Source organism: Lutjanus erythropterus, chromosome 1, assembly GCF_056507025.1.
Source record: "Lutjanus erythropterus isolate fLutEry1 chromosome 1, fLutEry1.hap2, whole genome shotgun sequence".
NCBI lineage: Eukaryota > Metazoa > Chordata > Actinopteri > Lutjaniformes > Lutjanidae > Lutjanus > Lutjanus erythropterus.
In genome coordinates, this window is record NC_139317.1 from 17,625,608 (window position 1) to 17,645,826 (window position 20,219).

Here is a 20,219-nt window from a genome sequence, read left to right on the forward strand (position 1 = left end):
AAACTCGCCAGTTACAAATTTGTTTAACGCAGCAAGAACATGAAAGTAGTGTTGGTTGCTAGGTAACAGACATAAAGGTTGGTAGGATAAGACAGGATTCCTGACGTTACTTAGGATTTGTTTTCATAATGCCAAATTGAAAAAAGGAAACATTTAGACTCTTCCTATCCTTTCTTAAAACAAAATAAAATAATAAAAAATAGGAAGTTTTTTTACTATGGCCTCAGGAAGTTACCTGTTTCAGGTCAACCAAGAAATAATCCAGCGTGAAGCCCCTCATAAAACAGAGAATAATCTTTTTTCACACTTTAGTTTTTGTACAGATTAACAAACAATACATAACTTGTAAATTATTGGGCTCTTAGAAGTGCTGTTACCTTTGTAGAGAGGCAGGTTAGCTATTTCACCTTGTTTCCAGTTGTGCTAACCAGCAGTTCACCATATAGCATCTTATTTACTATTCACACATGTGAGCGGTGTCAATCTTCTCATAACTCACCATCAGAAAGCAAATATTTACCAAAATGTCTAACTATCCTGTCAAACCTTAACATGGTGGTAAAGAGACAAACGTTGAAGCTGCTTAATTAGCAGTGAAAAGGTGACTGATGTTACGTTAATAGCCACAGTACACAAGATGGTTTTACTTTAATTACAAAACCTCAAATTACTGTTCTGAGTTAATCTATATCACATGTAGGACTATTAAGCTGCGTTGCTGAGAGGACTGTTCATGGGCATACATCTTATTTTCTGTAGAGGTGTTTCCTCCCCTGAATATCAGTTTCACAGTAACTTGGCTCCTCACCCCTCTTTGAGCATGATCGGTGTTTCGATACTCTTCTGATCCCATTTGCCAGAGGTGGAGATCAGATCCAGGAACTGCAGAGGGAAGTTAAACATATCATATATCAATAAATTCACTGTTGTAGAAAATTTTGCTCCCTCTAACCATGGTTTAACATCCTTCCATCCTCTCCACTTTTTAAATTCTTTTCAAGTGTCTCCACTCTCATTCACAAACACACTTCACTACCCTTTTAGCTGAGTTTATCTTCATCTGAAGTACAAGACTAGAAGAATACTTGATTGTCAGTCTACAAACTGCCAGATTTATTGTGTGCAACAGGGAAAAAAGCCGAACACTCACATTCTTCACAGCGTCCGCATATTTCTGCTCATTGAAGTAGTCATAAAACGCAGCCATGTAAGACTCTTTGAAATTGGCCTTGAAAGGAATAAAAGAATGGAAGAGAAAGAGTGACACAGAGAGAGAGATCAGAAAGTTGTGTTTGAATTAAACTTTTTAAACTGAAATACAAAGAAAGTCCAGTTTAGTCACAGGAATGAAACTCAGAGAAACTCACAGATTTTGACTTGGCGAGACTTCCCAGGGTCTGGATCGTCTTGGAGATGAGGGTGAGGGTTCGAGAGGTGGCAGGATCCTGTGAGGCAAAAAGACATGAAATAAAATGCATTAAATCTTGAGAAACTTGCATTTCCATTTGACATCATCATAAAAGCACCGCATTAGTGATATGAAATACGGTCTGAACCTGGACCTCTTTAGGCCACATGATCAAAAAAATGTGGTTTCCAAAGTCAAGAACTTTAAACTTCAGCTTTTACACCAACAATCACATGATGTCCTTAACATGAATAAATGGAGGTAACACTTTATATCGAGAGCACATCTGTAGTGCATTATGGGGACATTCATAGTGGATTATAATGCATTCACAATGCTTTTATGACTGTTCATGAAGTGCATCAGAAAGCATAATGAATGCATTATAATTCACAATGAATGCCCCCATAACACACTATAGAAAGTGTTACCAAAATGGAAATTAGTTAAAATTGTTTAAATGAAAATTGTGTTTGCTTTAAAAATCAGACTCACTGGGTGGTGCGGCCGTAGATGGAACAGGTTGGGGGAGAGGATGGCTGGAGCGAAGAAACGCAGGAAAATGAAACTGCTCACTGCTGTGTATCGGACATCTTGGTCAACTAGACAGCAAAAAACAAAAGAAAAATCAGGGATTTATCTCACATAGTCAGTATGGAAGGACACATAAATAAAACTATATACTTTTTATCATGTTAAACAGCTTGTCCCTCCTGTGACTGCAGTGCTCTGTGACTGTCAACAGGGGGCAGCACAGTATACGACACAGGAACTACATACTTTACACTCCACATAACGAAAATAAGTGTGTAGGAGGCTTAATTGTTTTCAGGTTTGACACAAATAGCAGGGCACAAAAAGTGTCCTTGGATATCTTGCGCATCCTGTTCTTTATTGTCTACATCCTGTTCCTTATTAGCTGCTCGTTCTCTTTCTTCCATCTCCTCTAAGTCATTCAGGAGGTCAGTTACCTTGGAAACGGGTGGCAGCAGACTCTCTCAAAGAGAAGAAGATATCACACATGACGGTGGGACAGCGAACGCCAGAGGTGGTGATCACGTTGAAGATGCGGTCGACATAATGACGGAGGTTTTCCTGAGGAGAGGAGGCGGGGCAGATATGTCAGATAACACGCACAAACACGTATGCAAACAAACAAACAAACACTCTTCTTCTTACCCTGTTTGTCTCCAGGTTCTCAGACTCTTTGAGCTTGACCGGGTCGATTTCACAGGGTTTGTGTTCTGTGCAGATCTGTGAAGATTTATTGAGACATCCATTCATAACTGATTTAACAAAACATTCTTACTGGTGCCACAGAGAGAGACATGTGACATGAATTAAATCAAGACATAAAAGAGTCTGACGTTTCAGACGAATACTTTGAATGAAGGAACACATACGCTGAAGCGTCACAGAGTCATACCTCATCTATGATGGGTTTGAGTGTGACCTGCAGATAGTGCATTCCTGCCAGCTTCATGGTCTCATCGATGCACTTGGAAGTCAGCGAGTTTCCCCGGAAAATGGTGTTCGGATCCCTACACACACACACACACACACACACACACACACAGAGGAGAGACAGAGAGACAGAGAGAGAGAGAGAGGGCGCGTTTGTTTTATGAGTACAAATCAAACTGCAGCTTAATCAACAATATGATTTTATAAGAGTCATTTTAAAAATTACATTACTGTGGCTGCCTATATTTCTCACAGTCAAATCAAAATGCTCAGCTTGTTGATGTCTGCATACAACCTGATGACCTCATTTATAAAGTCACTTTAATTAAGAATCTCCTATAAACCAAATGTGGCAATTCAAGAATAAATCTGTGCCTGATTTAGGAGTGAAATCCACATGGATCAATATGGAAAATCTCCAACATCTGATGCGTCTACTTCTGCTGTGACTTTATAGGACATCCACAAAATGGGAGATAAATTTAAGCAACAGCTGTATAACTGAACTGTGATGAGTATTAGTTGTTGACATGGGTGACAGTAGGCTGGTACAGTATGGTACTCCGTACTGATTCAGTGTTGGTACACTTTAAGTCTCAGCTGCCTGCCAAAACCCACACACAACAGCCTGTCACTACTGCATTTCCAAGAAGAAAACACATCTGATAATGTAACTTACTGCTGACTATCGTCAATGTCTGCTGCAACTGACTGTCTGATATCGAGGCTGCGAGATTCTCAGTAAGCAGTTGTTTTTTTTGCAAAAATCTCTCAAGTAAAATTACAAGAAATACATTGTGATTAGGGATGCACAGTATATTTCTTTTCAGCCTATGCTGATAACTGATAATTACCTGCCACACAAGGCCAATACTGATAAGATAATGGATAATTTTATATTTTTGTATTTTAAAAAGTTCACATAACCTGTAGGTTGTGCACATCTGAGAGTAGGGAAGGCTCAGATGTAGTGAGCAAAGATGGATGATTTTATATTCCACAGCCTGACTGAACCAAATCTACTGATGTCACTATGGCAACAAAAACAAAAATCAGTCCTGACTCTGGTGGTTCAGGTGATACAGCATGTCTCCCATATACTGAGGTTGTGAGCCCTCAGCAGCAGCCGTGGGTCCGACTCCTTCCTTTTCACAATATCAAAGTGCTTTGCTTCTATGGAAAAAATGCCTAAGATGTTCTCTTCCATTAAGAACATAAGAAACTTTCTGAGATGGCATCTTCCGCTCTTCTTTCATTTATCTATTAATGTCCTGAACATTCAAAGACACACACAAATGGTGCAACTGCTGTTGGCTAATTTAGTCGACACTGTCTTCTGAAAAACAAAATAAACTACGATTTAGAAAGTTTTTTCAAGATTTGCATATTTTTCTTTAAAAGCCATTAAAAAATTGAATGTGTGTGTTCAGGAATGCATGAAGCTGGGGGGCAGTAGGAGAACACCATGAAGTGATGAAGGTTGGAGTAGCAGTGCTGACAAGAATTTCAATCTACTTTCACCCCTGGTTGTCAAGCTGTGGTTTCTGGTGTTATTCATTAGAACAAGATGTGATGAGATGCTTACTGTGTGCGGTTGACTTCAGCGTGAGCGATGGCGCTGATGAAAGGCACGATCTTGCCATAGTGAAGAAACAGTCGCACGAGGGGAATGGCTGCTTCTTGTTTCTCTCGACACACCTCCCCCAGAATGTGAGCTGTGGACGCCGACACGGGCTGAACGGAGAGGAGGAAACACGGAGCGTTCAAACTGTGCAAAGCAGTTAACAGGACGAGACGCTGCGGGACACCAATGCATCCCCGAGCAGAGCGGACACGCACTTACCCCTACGGTAGCAGAGTGCAGCAGTAGATCTCTGAGGGGAGTGTAGTGTTCGGAGGGGAAGACGTGGTCCTCAGTGTAAACGATGTTCAGACGCAGAGAGCCGAGCTCCTCTACCTTCACTGACTTGCCCCCGTTCTCCCTCGGCTGGAGAAAGTACCTGAAGAAGAAAGAGTACATGAAATCTTAGGTCAGATCTTCAAGTTGTGGCATTCATTTTTGGAACTTTCTTGGAACTTTGGAGAGTTTTTCAATTACACAGACAGTAGGACACATTCCATTTTTTCTAGAATTTTATATATTTTTCAGATTGTTTCTCCATACAGTGCATTTTATTGTCAATTGCAGTCCAGTCATCCTTTGATGGTGAGTTTGTCTGCTGCCTCTTCCATATGATGGCTTTCTTGCTCCCAACCAAAACAAATTCATAAACATATTCATGCTGGGCCACGAGTTTGTCTGGGAATTTGTCCAGGTATAATGTGAGAAAAGAGCAGTCAACTTCTATTCCAAAAATGTTTCTACTTTCTACTTTTATTATACTCTCAATTGGACTGCACTGACTCCGCAGTTCTTATAGTCTTTGGTCAGATTTTCAGGTCAGTGCTCCCATCACTCATGGAGTGTTGAGTTTTTTCCATAAGAAACATGTAGTTGGAGGCAAAATACAAAACCAGACTCTGTTGGGTGAGAAATGTTGCAAAAAAGAGCATTCATGCTCAGCAAAATCTATCCCAGTTAAATAAAAAAGAATTTAAGAAGCTCTGTTGTCAGTGTTGATACTTGTTGCTATGGTTCTTCTGTTGCTATGGCAACACATACTCAGAATGTCACTGATAATGAAATCAAACCCACCCAGCCCCAGCAGGGGTACAGCACAGTTCTTGTTCAGTGAAAAAACCATGAAACGAACCCGAAATAATTGACGAGTCAAGATGGGGAGTGTGTGAACAGAGATGCTGTAATGTGTGTGTGTGTGTGTGTGTGTGTGTGTGTGTGTGTGATGTTCCTCTCACCATGCGTCGTGGACCCCAGCCTGACCCAACACCCGCAGAGGAACACGCACACCTCCCAGGAACTCGTCCCCGAACTTCAGGTTGCTGGCGTTCCACAGATCCACCCTGAACACAAACAACAAGGTCCAGTTCAAACGTGACGAGATGCTTTAAAAGTCACCGTGCTCAGCACTGACACGGACACACTGCCCTTTAATACAGCTGCTGGCTCACCTCAGCGCCAGCTTGTCAACATCCTCCTCTTCAACGTCAAACTGCCGCTTTGTGTAGCTTAACGGCCGTGTCACCTATAAGTGGAAACAGAGTAAATATTTAGCTTGTAAACATTAAGTTCTTTTCAACTTCTCAAATCTGAGGAGCTTAGTGCGTTAGTACCCTTAGCTACGCACTTTATCAAGAAAAAAAAATCCTAAAATTAATAAATCAAGACAATAATTTTAAGTCACAGCCCTAATTGACCCTTCTTCTCTAGCTAGCTAGCTAGCATTTTGTTATGGAGGAAAACAATAGCAAACAAACAGTTGATATTGATTATCTGGCTAATTAACTAGTGTTTTGCTAACATTAGCTAATAAGATTAAGATGTGACTATATGCTGCTACTACAGGTATGACAGCAACATCTTGCTATATATATATATATATGTATATATATATATATACATATATATATATATATATATATATTGAATAATAATATGATTTAAAAAAAATGTCTCTATACCGTACTGAAATGTTATGATATCTACCATGACATTACATGGATAATTATTTTATTTAATTTTATTTTTTATGTTTTCATTTTATACAAGGACTGCTACTTACTGCTGCAATGTGTTTGTTTTTTCTGAATGTTATATGAGCAAAAAATGCAGTACAAATCAGATTTATAATTTAATAAAGGACATTTTTCTTTGTAGTAGTTTTGTTTTGTACCTTGCATTACACTGTGTGCTGTACTTTTCAACATTGACAAGCCTAGCACATATCTAAGAAGGCTGATTACTTTATTTCATCTTCTGAAATATAGCCTCTGGGAAATTATAACAGACATTTTTTAAAGAATAAACAATTTATCAAGAAGATAATTGGCAGATCAATAAATGAAGAAAATAACTGTAATGCAAATTGAAAGATCAGATGCTTCATGATTTAACTGCAAGGCTTATGATACCATTTTGCAGTTTGGAAAACCTGATTTTCTTTGCATATTCACACAAATGTTTTTGTTTGAATTCACAGCTCCTTTGTTTTTTAATTAGTACAAAATAAGGCTTGACCCAAATCGAACTCTTAAGCTCACTATCTGGCAGATTTTTGATCCACACGGGAATTAAAAGAGATCAGTATGTGGCAGAGTCCAAGCAAGTTTGGAGCAGTGAGGAAATAAAGTTCAAAACAATAAAAAAGGACATCCACATGACAGAGACATGATAGATGGGCCTGTGTTTGAGTGGATGTGGACCTCTGTGTCTGTGTGTGACTCAGAGAGGGGCTGCAGGCAGAAAGCACCACAGGGTCCGCAGCAGGGTCCTGCTCATGTGGTGGTGGGGAATAAATGAGACGGTCTTGTCAAATAGAAATCAATGGGCCAGATTGTTTGGTGGTTTGTTTGAATCAATCATACTCTTGTCCTGCTGTCTTGTAGCGCTGCAGCAGCGGGAAGGCCAGAGGGAGGGGCGACACAAAAATGTCAGAGCAGAGCTGCTGCTGATCGAGGGTTAACGAGGGCAGCGTGAAAGGGAGTTTGTGTGTGAATGTGCGTGTGTGTACGAAAAATATCTATAAATATACGCTCATGAATATAAATGATTGTAAACAGTTTTTAAAAAGACAATAAGAAAAAATACTGCAAATGTTTACATGTTTCCAGTAGCTTTTGCTATTTTTTCCTGAATATTTTTCACATGAATGTTAACAGTTACAATAGTCCCTCTGTCTACATACTTTTGACCACTTAATGAACCCTCAGTATCTCTCTGGCTTTCACTGATACCCAACATGAAAATATATCTATACAATGACAAGCAAGCTGGTATTAAACACATCAGACGTACCTCAAAATAGAAAACCTCCTCAAACTGTGGATTGTTGGTTTTCCTCTTCACCTTCGTCTTCTTGGCTTCTGACCTGAGAGAAGCAGAAAGATGGAGCAGCGTTGATGTTTATTGACTAATAATATTTGTCACGGTTTTTGTCAACAACATTTTTTCACTGCCGAAAACAAAATGATAACTTAATAAAAGTAATGTGTTGTATCAACAAAGATGTTAGGGAGGGACAAGTTGTGAAGTAATCCGGTCTCTTTGTGTTGTAGGGAGGTTAAATGCACTAAATTAAATAGTGATTCAGCAGGAAATCACATATGTCTCATAAATATAAAATAAATAAATACATTTGTTTTAACTTAAACAATTCATAAGACTAAAATATGACTAAAACTAAATGACATTTTAGTCAAAAGACTACATGATTAAAACTAAACCAAAATGTGCTGTCAAAATGAACAGTGAGAAGAAGATAAAAGCATGTTTATCCAAAGTTAATCCATGTGAGAAACAGTTGTGTGACAATCAAGTCATGATGACATTATGATGTCCAATTGTATAAGAGAGCTGACCTTGAAGGTCCTAGTAAGGAGACAGCAGCATAGGGATCACATTGGCCGTTGACGATCGGGAGACCTTGGCACTCCAACACTCTGCAGAAACACGCACAAAAACATTAATGGACAAACACATTACTGTGCAGTCAAAACCAGAGTCACAAATATTTTATGTACTCATAGTGAGAAATTAGGTCATGTTATCGTTGCTCTCAAGAACCAAAATATACAGAAGCATAAAGAAATTGTAAGAAAATAGAAAATAATTTTGATACAATATCTAACAGAAATAATACAGCAAAGGAAATTTAACACAAATATATAATAAATAAGTATTCCTATTCTACAATATGTAACAACAGTATGTAAGAAAAAATATAAAGAAGAAAGAAAAATAACAACATGAAATGTAAGAATTATGTACAAATATGTGCATCATACTTCAATATATAACAACAGAGCAAATAATAATGCTGTGTGTATTGTACAGTTGAGTTATTGCCAGAATTATTGTAAATAAATTCTGAAGTTATAACTCTTGACAGGGGTGAAATAAGTCCAAGGGCCTTTCTACTGACTCAGAGTGTCTCACACTCCGAGGGAGGTACTGAAAAGTTTGATGGCTACAGGCCAAGTATATTCTTGTACAGACACACACACACACACACAGACACACACACAGACGCACCTGTAACACATTAATGTGATGCCAATTTTAATGCACCATTAGCCCTGTATGATCTCATCCAATGCTCAAGAAGAAGTAAAAACTGAATGGTGGGTTTTTTGGCGTGTTTTTTTTTTAGCCTTTAATCAATAGGACTGACATAGATACAGAGAATGAGGGGGCAGGCAGGCAACAAAGGACCACAGGCTGAAGGTAAACCTACAACCCATAGCAGAGGACTCAGCCTCAGCCCATGGGGCGCAGCTCTTAGCTCTTTTTAACCTAAGGGAGAAAACAGCAGCACCAAAAAGGAAATCTCCAAATGTTAAATGTCAGGGGCCACGTGAAACAATCCGAATATTGTCTCAGGGGACTCGTAAAGCTCTATTAAGCTTTATATTATTATCACTTAATCAACTGACTGATGTGAAAGGGTTACCAGTGCTGCCCTGCCAAGACCAGGGAGGAGTGACACCCGATCCTACACCTGTGCAAAGCTTTTAGCTTCATCAGCCCACACAGACATTATGAGTCTCGCTGCTCTCATCAGCCCTCCCGTACAGTATAAAACAACAGGAAACTATCTCCAGTAAACAAGCAGTGAGCATTTAAAAGCTTAAAAGGATAATTCACCCCAAAATCAAAGATTTTTTTTTTCTTCTAGCCTGCTGTGCTTTTTATTCAGCTAAATGAGTATTTCTCAAATGGCAGCACTAGAATACCTAAGGATACTTTGGAGTACTGCAGTTATGTTAGTTTAAAAGATATCAGTGATGCATTACTCCTAAAACAGTTGTACTTTAATAGGTTAAATAAAAAGTATATTAAATGTAATGTATAATGTGATGAAACCACATATTACGTTAAATATTCTTGCACTGTCTAACTTGCAATAGAAAATTCATTTGCAATGTTTCGGTACTAGACCTTCATCAGGCAAAAAAAGGTCTGGTGCCCAAACAACATAATAAATATTATACTGCAAATTAGACTCTTTGGTCTTCTCGCCCCCCTCTCTTGCACCTGTCTCATCTAACAGACGTGTGAAATGTTCCTTTGTTCTATATTCATTATTCTTAACTGACAAGAACCGTGAACTGCTAGAAGATTTCACAGAAGAAGGAAAAAACAAAAGGAATCACGTTCACTGTGAGCGGGAGGTTAGTTTCGATATTGAATGACAGATGAAAATCAAGAAAACTGATTTGCGGTTGAAACACAGCAGTAATACAGATGAACACAGATAAAGAATTGAAAAAGGAAGCGAAAACAGAGCCAACAAAATAGTCAGTGTCGTGAAGAATATGTTTTAATGGGAGTGCTTTATTGTACTTCTTTATATATGATTTATATCTGTTTTGCGCGATTCAGGGGGTACTTGGCTAGAAAATTGTTTCAAAGGAGATGCAGTTTGTAGATTGTGTCTACAGCAGATACCTCCAAAACTTGGCAACTCACACCAGAGCAACAAGTGAGAGGAAAAATATGTATTTTTGACTCTTTAAGACGCAGCAGTTTTTCTTTTGGACTCAAATGATGAGGTGACCAGAAACCCATCCCCATTCAGATAATTCAATAGGTGTGATTTGATGATTTATTTGAACAATTTCTGCCACCTTGTGGTAAAAAAAATGGCTTACTGTAGCTTTAACTTTGGCTCAAAATTTCTAGTGTGATTTGACACATCAACATATACTTAACTGTAATGACTGAAGTGACTGAAAGAGGCAGTTTTTATTGATCAAAAACTAAATCTAAACAGAGCATCATATCAGGCAGTCCAGTCATCTTCTCCCTTTTCACAGACATAAAACATCTGGTCCATTCATACTGTGGCTCACTCCCACGCTCATAGCCCTCGCTAGTAAATTTTGGACCACGTGAAGAGCTCTCTGAGAGTTTTCTCAGCATGTGAAAATGGCCCCTGGTGTCGCTGTTAGATGTGACTGCATGTGGGAAGGGTAGAAACACATAGCGGGACAGATAAAAAGAGATGGAGGAAGGTAATTCTGTTTGAGCTGCTGCCGCAGTGTTGTGCCGGTTTTAAATCCTGCGTGATCCAGAATCCACATACACGGCACAAAGACCACTTAAGAGAAAAATAAAATATAGAGCAGAAGAGGCCATATCTTGAGGAAAACGGACAGACTCCTGACTCTGTGGTACGGAGATCAAGGTATGAGGGAGATGTAGAGAAAAAGGCTCAGGTAGGATTTAATCCTCAGATGTGGGTCCAGAGTCGGACTGAAGCATCTCAAGTCACCAAGGGAAAAAAGTGAAGCATTTTTCTCTCTAGTTCTGCAGATATTCTTTCTCCAAAATCCCACAGCATAAATCCTTGCATGTAAAGATTTATACAGTCATAAAGAAGAAAACTATTAGAAGAAAACATATTAAAATTATATGCAGTAAAACATACAACAACATACATATTTGTATATGTACTATTAAGTTTACTTCAAATGTATTATCATTGTATTTACATACAAAACAGTCTTGTCAGTCCAAGGTAGTGCAACCTGTAAAAAATATTATGTGTTATTGTAGGTTTTAGCTGTTATGTAACCGTAATGGACAGACCTGTTTATTGTATTATTTATGTTTTGAGTAAGGGGCAGGAAAAATAAAATTTTTCTTTTCCCTGCTCCTTTGCGGTCATGTGATATATAAATAGGGTGGTGTTTTGATTGTGAACAGCTTTTCTTTATTGTTGTATCTTTTCTTTTTGTTGTGTATTACCATGACCGGAACAAATGCAACATGAATGACTGAACAAATAACTGGAAAAGTTGTGCATACAACTGTGTGAGGTCGCATTATAAGTGTACACTGTTTTATACACTGCAAACATAGACTACAAGCAGACAGATGTGTGCCTTTTGTTTCAACAGTTTATATCACCTTTTATAAGAACTTCAGTTGCAGCCACTTCAGTTGCACTCCTCCATATTATTTGTCTATTATCTATATAAGTGTAAAAAAATCCTGCAGAAGCAGTATTTTTTTGTTAAAGGAAAAATGTGTGTCAAAACAGCATTATAATGAAGTACTTCAGTGATGTAGAGATGCCCTGGCCTACAAATCGTGTTCCCCAGATGTTATTTAATAGTTTTTTTTAAGTGACAATGAAAATTTTGATGCACAAATCATCATTCCCACTAACTGTGAATCATATTGCAATATCTGTTAAATGAATCACAATATGATTATTTTACCATATCAAGCAGCCCTAATTTAAAGTAGACAATAAATAACTGCAAAAGTTGCATACAGAATCATGCAGGGTAATATTAAGTGTCTGTTACAGTTATGGTCTTTAAGGCATAAAGACAATATTCTTTCCACAGTGCAAAAAAAGTTTAGGTCAGAAAAAAGTGGTAAACAGATGTTTCAATGTCACACTCAGTGTTCAAGGGAGGAAAACACTGAATAGAAGAAAACCACAGTCCAAAGTAAAGTAAAAAAAAAAAAAGTGAAAAGTAAAAAAAAAAAAACTCAGGTACTCTTCAAGGATAGGGCCAGTAATTAGACAAAACTTAGAGACAAGTTAGGTAAATACAACCTTCAATCACGCAATAATTTTCACCTATTTTTCAACAGTACCATTGTTCTATCTGTAGGCATTTATTTTTCAACCAGTGACACCCATTCCTTCATATGATGATGATGATGATGATGACGATTTGTTTCTTGACTGATTGATTAGATGTTTGGTCAATCAAATGTCAGAAAATGGTGAAAAATGTTGATCAGTGCTTCCCAAGATGACATCCTCGAATGTCTTTTCCCACAACTAAAACACTGATATTACTCATACTGATTAATCGATTATCGAAATAGCTGGCGATTATTTTAATATTTGACAACTAACAGATGAATAAACAAAAAAAAAATTCAACCTATCTATCTATCTACAGTATCTCTCTCTCTGTCTCTCTCTGTCCGTCTCTTCCTGTCTGATGACATCATGCTCTAAGGGGATTAGCACCCAAACAGGACAGGACACCCGGCAGGACGAATCACTTCCTGTGTGTCACGGTGATGCACCACTACTCACACCGCATGATGAATTACACAGCAAATCGCTGCGCTGCCCACAGCTGAACTGACACACATGCAACAGCTTGCACCATCCTGCTGACACACACACACACACACACACACACACACACACACACACAGGTTCCTAATAAGGAATAAGGAGTGGGCTGGGTTAAGCATCACTAATGCCGGAGCGCTTCCTGTCCAATAAGCTTGTTTATATAACCCCTGCTTGCCCTACTATCCAACCAGCCCTCCCTCTCTCTCTCTCATCAGCGTTGTGAGCTCTGACAGGCCAGACAGTGGTGCTGAAGCAGACTTATTTGTTTTAGTCGACATTACTCACATTAGGTTAATGTGCTTCTTTTTACTCCCACGTATCCTGTCAAAAACAATTTTACTCAAATAAGAAGGAAATGAATTACATCATAGTCCCAAAAACCACACACACAAAAAGCGGATGTGATTATGAGTCAATGTCATTGACGGGTGAACTCTTCCAAGTGAGTGAAATGAAATATGAAATTAAACAGGGTCATGAGTGTCTTACTAAAGAATTTTGTTATAAGAGGCTTCCTGTCCTCGGATGTCATTCATGGTGTTGTGTAACCAACTACAATCTTCTGTCTGTCAGCATTTTCCAGAGGTGGAACAAGTTTACTTACAGTAAGTCAAACTAACACACTGTAAAATACTCAATGAAAAGAGGGACTACTGTCACTGTCATGGGCTGTTTTAGGGTCTTAGGAAGGTCTACTGAATAAGTGAAAAATGTTGTATAAAGACTTTTGTGGCGGAGGGAGCTGTGTGAAATCTGACTCAAGTGACATCACATGAGTCAGGGTCAGCTGGAGCTGAAGACTACAAGTTTGAAATCTAAAAAAATCTGGGCATGTGGAGAAAGAAGTAAGCTTAAATACACCAATGCCAAATGCTTTGAATTTTTCAGTAAAAATGAAGGAGGGAGTGCTCCTTAATTATTTCAGACAATTCTCCTATTTCTTAAACCAAAAAAAAAAACATTTACAAAGCCACTGGATTATCTGAAAAATGCACTACCACAAAGCTGAACATATGGCTGCTTTTATTAGCTCCTAAAAAGTTGGCATTTTGGAAATAAGTGGTTTTCACAGAAGAGCGACAGTATGCTATGACAGTATGTGAGATGTTTTTTTAGATCAGTGGTACATGAGGTGCATACCATTTCCAGGCGTATACAAGCACTGGACACTACACTGCTGTCAATATCCCACAATGCAAAGCAGTAGTGATGACGACAGCAGCAACATAACAGACAAAGGCAGACAGCGACCAAGGCAGCTCTGTAGTAATGTCAATAACGCTTCAGTTTAAATGCAAGTAAGGTTTTACTTTTCAAGGTGCAACATATTTCTTATATTAGTTCATTGTTGGCACGGGTTACCACGGTTACACATCTCCAACTGGCAAGGAGGCTCTCAGGAAGTGAAGTGATATGCTCTTTGGCAGTGGATCTTAAAAGACACAAATGACAAAAGTATGTTGAACGACAGTACACATCACACAGTATGTAGGCATGTAGTGTATACTATGATTTCAGACACAACCTTTAACTTTATATATACTGATATAATGTATAACTATGCATCACATTTTATAAGATGATCATGTTTTTTGTAAAACCTTGATCTTCAGAGTAGTAACAGCTGTCAGATAAACGTAGAGGAGTAAAAGCACAAAACTGTAGTCTATAAAGAAGCATCAAACGGAAATAGACAGTTTCATTTTTGTACTTGTATTTTTTTCAATCAGTTGGTTGTATCTGTAAAGCTGAATGGACGCAGCTTTCTCTCGTCTCCCTCATACACGTGTCTTCCTAGAGAAATCTGACTAGATGACCTCCTGCTCTAAGCTCCTTACCCACAGCGTGCTCTGGGAATGGAGCCACGCTGGCTCATCATCAGACATTACTGCAGCATGTTACAGGGGAAGAGCTGGAGAGCACACAAGCCCACACACATTCACACAGAATAATCCATCTATAAGCATCTCATTGATCCCCCTGCAAACACTGGAGTTCACACATCACGTGGGTGCAATCACATTTTACACACACAGACACACAAACAGAAACAATGTAGTGAGTCCATGACTTCCACATCCACAACAAACTGATTCACAAAAGCAGATTCATTCTAAACAAAAAGCTCTAACCTCCAACCAAGTCACTGACAGCTAAAGGCGGTTGCTGGGCAACAAGCCATGCACCTTGGAACAAGGATGAAGCATGTTGCATTGAGTAAATTTATCCAAGCACTTCCAAAAATCCTAGAATGGAACAAAAAAAGCAGTTTCCATGGTGCATGAGCTTCTGCCAACAATGCCATATCTTATAGATGTGAAAATTACAGTTGTGTGACTCAACAACTGTCGGCTGTGACACAAATGGTGATGTAATGGCAAGTATCCGAAATCTCAGTTTGCTGCTCACTATTGCGCAAACTACTGTGTGAGAATCTGTAAAGCTGTACTTAGACACTGTGGCGCTTTGAGCTAAATGCTAATGTGTGCAATGCTAACATGCTCAGAATGACAATGCTGTTATGTTGATGCTTACCAGCTAGAATGCTGTGCATCTTAGGGTGTGTTCACAAATGACCTGTTTGGTTTGGTTAAAAATGGACCCTGGAGCACTGGCCTGGTTATTGTGGTTTGCTGTGGCTGTTGTGAAAGCTGTTAATCAAACCCTGGTGTGGACCAAACAAAGACCGCTTGAAAATGTGGATCTTGGTCTGCTTAAAGCAGACTCTGATGTGGTTCATTTGTGGTTTGGAAACAAACCAACCAAGCAACCACAGGATTTTATGATAGCAGATATGTGATTTCAGCATGATTTCTAAATGCTAGACTACTAATAAATCCATCTGCTGATCAGGAAATCCGTTCAGGAAGTGATCATGCAATTGATCTGTATGAGCCACATACACATTTATACACACTGCTAACACGTATCAGCACATCGGCGAGAATATTTTAACTGATCTGGTGAAAAGCTGTTAAAACATTGAGTCATTTACAAAGTAACTAAAATGCAACAATGTATCTTTTTTAAAATCTTGATCGGACACATTAGCACGCTAACATTTGTTAACTATTACTAAACGTGGAGTGCAGCTTATCAGCAGCGGCTGATGGGAAAGTCTTCAGTTTTGTGAAATGTTGATTCAATGATCGAGCCATCAGAATTTATCCTCAAGGGATCATGAACATTTGTAGAAAATGTTAATGAAAATCCATCAAAGTGTTTCACTGCTGACATTGTCATATGCCAATTTGGTATTGGGTTTGGAAATAGTCCAACTAATAATTGACATATATAACTGAATGACATAATGATTCAGCACAAGTGAAGCCAAAACATTTCAATCACCCTCTGGTGGCTGGTTGTGGTACAGGCCACAACAAATCCTGCTGCCTCTTTGTTAGCAAATGGGACATGGAGCAAAGCAAAAATTCAAAGTAAATCAATTTTTCCCAAATACAATTGCTGTCATTTTAGGTAGCTTTTAATCATGCTGATGTTTGTTCAAGTGTTAATTCTTCTGATCAGTTTGGTTTTAATTGGTTATTTGATACTATAAAGGGGGGGGGGGGTTCACATCATGACTGACAGCTGAGCTCTGCTCGCTATGGAGGCTGTATGGGCGGGACCTAAATAACTCCGCCCCAACTCTGATCAGCACAGACTCTGGCTCCAAATGACACGCTCTTATCCAGGATATTTGGCTCAATTTTATACAATTGGAAGTGGAGACGTGTTGTCCATCTTTATACAGTCAATGGTTAGGACCTAAGTAGTTTACAGATCAACAATGCACACACACTTCAGGTGTGGCAAAAAAAATCAGCAGCAGCTGACAGGAAGTTACAATGATCAGTTGGATTTTTAATGTCTTGCAATGCAAAGCTTTGAAATATTTTTTTTAAATAAACTTCAGAGAATTAATCTTTGTGACAACAGGATGTAGTCAGGAAATTATTTTCTTCTCTTTACATTAACTACTAATTTTTGAACATCAAATTAAAACATGAGGTCTAGAACTGTTATGTATGAATAATACAATGCATGTATGTGTGTGTGGGTTTGTGCAGTCTCACCGTGTGGCTAGTTTGTGGTTGATGACTCCGCTGTCTGTGATGACTTCACTCAGACGCAGCTCCAGGTGCACTTTTCCCTGCAGGACACACAAATAGAAACTTTTAATGCACACACTTCTGAATTTAAATGAATTTCAAAGTTATGCAGAGAACAGTGAGACTTTATACCATTTGAAAGCATGAGCAACCATAACTGTGTCTAGATAAGACCAATGTCCACCACACAGCCATGTTCCAGTTCATTTGTGTATATGTTTGGCTTGTGACGTAAGACAAATTTCCGCTGAATCTGACAAGAATAAGCCAAATCCAATCTGAAAATGTGAGCTTTTCAAACCTGTGTTAGGCTGTGACAATGAATAATCCAACAGCGTCAACCAGGGGTCTTACCTCATAAAAACATGTAATCCTTCAAACATATCATTCAACAAATACGGAGATAGTTCAGCTGCTGCCAGTTTAAGAAGTCTCCAAGTGCTGCCAACAATCAAAAAAACATACCGATGTACATATCATATCTCATGTCTTATGCACTGTCTATATGGTATGAGGCTGGGAATGGTGCCAGAAAAAAATCCTGATCAGTCAACGGTGAGTCTGAGCTATAAATACACATATAAACACAAACTCCTTTTTGATAAATCCCTGTACAAAACAAAAACACACAAATGTGAGAAAAGTGGCATTCCTCCACAAACAGAGACACTGTATGAAAATAGCTGCGAGCGGCCTAAACGTCACGCTGAAGTTATTTTCCCTCTGAAGTGATTGGATTAATGACATAATGACAGTGTAGTGCTGCAGCTGTCTAGAAAAGCTCCATTAATTAACAGCATCAGTATGCAAACTCACAGGCGTTTCTCTTTCTGGCCGATTCAAGCAGAGGGAACAAACACGGGCACTTACACATGTGCGCACAGGCCAAACAATGTGTCCTCTATTGAAAAGAGAAGAGAGACACTCTATCTTCCTACTTCATTTGATCCATCTCCCTCGCTTTCTCTCTTTTCTCTCATTCTCTCACACATCCTTCCTCTCCCCGGCTCCTCGCATGAATGTGTCTCTGTTTCAGATCCCTGCTCCAGGGCTACACACACCCATCTGTCTGCAGATGTTACTGTTCACTGTGCATCTCACTGTCTCTGTGTGTGTTTGTGTGTGTGTGTGTGTGTGTGTGCGTTCCTGTCTATGTGCGTGCATGTGTGTGTGCGTAACCATTCGTGTGGGTGAGTGGGACTACTGAATACTGAATAGTAGAAAATGTTGCACATGTATTAAATAAGCTTATGGGGCAACAGCTCCAAAACTGATTAACAGACAATCTCAGAAACAGATGAATCCATGGCAGCAAAGCGATGACCTCAAACTTAGGTCAAATATCCATATGTGTGCACAATTATATTTACTTTTTGGCTTGTTTCTAACTTGTTGAGAATACCCCAGGAGGCAAATAAAAACAGCTGTCAATCAGAAACAGCTACAGGAGAAACTGTAATATATTTACTGTAATAAATCATAAAATGACTACAGTAGGTCAGAGATTAAGGAAACATGTTTAGTTGAAATACTTGCTACTCACTCAGCTGCAATGTCCCCTTGAATAACTGTTTTTGTTTGTCTGGTCTCTCGTTAATTAGAGTTCAAATTAATGTCGAATATTCGCCAAATGAGTTAGTGTCTGTTTGTCGGTGGAAAAAAAAAATTAATAATGCTTTAGAAAGAGTATGTCCATATGTTAATGGAGTCTGGCAGGCAGTGAAACAGGCAGCCACTGAACTCCAGCTCCAGAGTTTATTTTCAGAGCAGTGAGCTTTTGTTTTCAGGATATCGGGCTTAGTATTACATTGACAGACAACTGACAGTTATAAACAGCCGATCAACTTACAGTGTAGGACTTGTCGTCACTTGTTATTAAATTACAGTGTTGCTCTTGTCTTGTGTTCCTGCAGTGTTCTTGCAGCCTGCAGGGGGAAACAACTCGCTTCAACCAGACTACATATTGAATAGGATTTCAATCTATTTAATTAAATAACTGTGGCTTTAACACACTATCTGGACTGGAGTACTAATTTTTGCTCACGTTGCTACATATTGCTCCTTTTTAAATGTTTCATTAACTTGACCCTTTAAGAGTCCAATCTCCAAGCGCCAGTAAGAGTTCAGTGAGCCTGGTACACAACACTCACAACCTCAGTCAACTTTCTTCTGTTTTGTGTAATTTATTAGCTGTGCTATGTGCTAAGCTCATCTACACTGAGAAGAGCCATATTTTCAATAATAATAATAATAATAATGATCTCAGTGATCAACACACTCCAGCGTTTTACTTGATTCTAAAGTTTGGACTCATGTTTGGTGCAGAGTTACTATAGTTTTGTTTCAGTTATTTTCCAGAGTTGCTCGTTTCAGTTGAGTTTTTATTGTTTAGAAATGTTTAGTTTTAGTTCTTTTATGAATTTCAGTATTAATTTTTTTTAACATGCGTGATATTTGCGAGGGGCAGTATTTAAGAAGGTCTGAACAGGCATTACAATATAAACACAACACTTTGTTTAGGCTCATCCCAGTCCCTATAAACATATACATCAATGCCTCCTAATGCTTGTTGTGTTGAACAAACTAAGGCTTAAAACAAAAAAAAGAACAAAACATTTTTCCTGCATATTTGTATTTTAGTTAGTTTTCTAAGTACAGCATTGTTTCAGTTAGCTTTTGTTTTTTGTCTAAAGTGGTGTCACCTTGGTTGTTTCTCAGTGGTTCAGTAACATGAACTTCACACCTTTGACCTCAGGCTTAGTAAGAAGTGACGAAGGTGTGTGCAGCCAAAGAAAAACAATCACACTGTCCAGACAAAAGTAGGATAAAGTGCAAACATTAAACTATGAATATCCCACATTAAAAGTGAACATTTCAGTCAAGACTGTGTTTGAATATTCCCACAATGAGGATGATTTGGTTTGATCTGCATTTACCTCCATCAAGTCAGAATATGTTTCTGCAACATTCAGTAAAATCCTGTTTTTATTCCTCACAGCAAATCAA

General features: G+C 38.6%; 1 protein-coding gene across 2 annotated transcripts in view; it reads right to left on the reverse strand.

Annotated features, from left to right (window-relative positions):
* The window catches only part of rasa3 (RAS p21 protein activator 3), a 55,813-nt gene that overhangs the window by 8,364 nt on the left and 27,230 nt on the right, over positions 1 to 20,219 (reverse strand). For both annotated transcript variants that reach the window (XM_084715348.1, XM_084715340.1), the window contains exons 5-18: positions 17,178 to 17,254; positions 8,348 to 8,428; positions 7,785 to 7,857; positions 5,942 to 6,015; positions 5,729 to 5,833; positions 4,716 to 4,872; positions 4,458 to 4,606; positions 2,835 to 2,949; positions 2,588 to 2,662; positions 2,380 to 2,503; positions 1,904 to 2,010; positions 1,368 to 1,445; positions 1,151 to 1,228; positions 809 to 882 (exon numbers count right to left, since the gene is read on the reverse strand). In XM_084715348.1, coding sequence (XP_084571474.1) covers positions 809 to 882; positions 1,151 to 1,228; positions 1,368 to 1,445; positions 1,904 to 2,010; positions 2,380 to 2,503; positions 2,588 to 2,662; positions 2,835 to 2,949; positions 4,458 to 4,606; positions 4,716 to 4,872; positions 5,729 to 5,833; positions 5,942 to 6,015; positions 7,785 to 7,857; positions 8,348 to 8,428; positions 17,178 to 17,254 — 1,367 coding nt within the window. The remainder of the gene's footprint in view (positions 1 to 808; positions 883 to 1,150; positions 1,229 to 1,367; positions 1,446 to 1,903; positions 2,011 to 2,379; positions 2,504 to 2,587; positions 2,663 to 2,834; positions 2,950 to 4,457; positions 4,607 to 4,715; positions 4,873 to 5,728; positions 5,834 to 5,941; positions 6,016 to 7,784; positions 7,858 to 8,347; positions 8,429 to 17,177; positions 17,255 to 20,219) is intronic.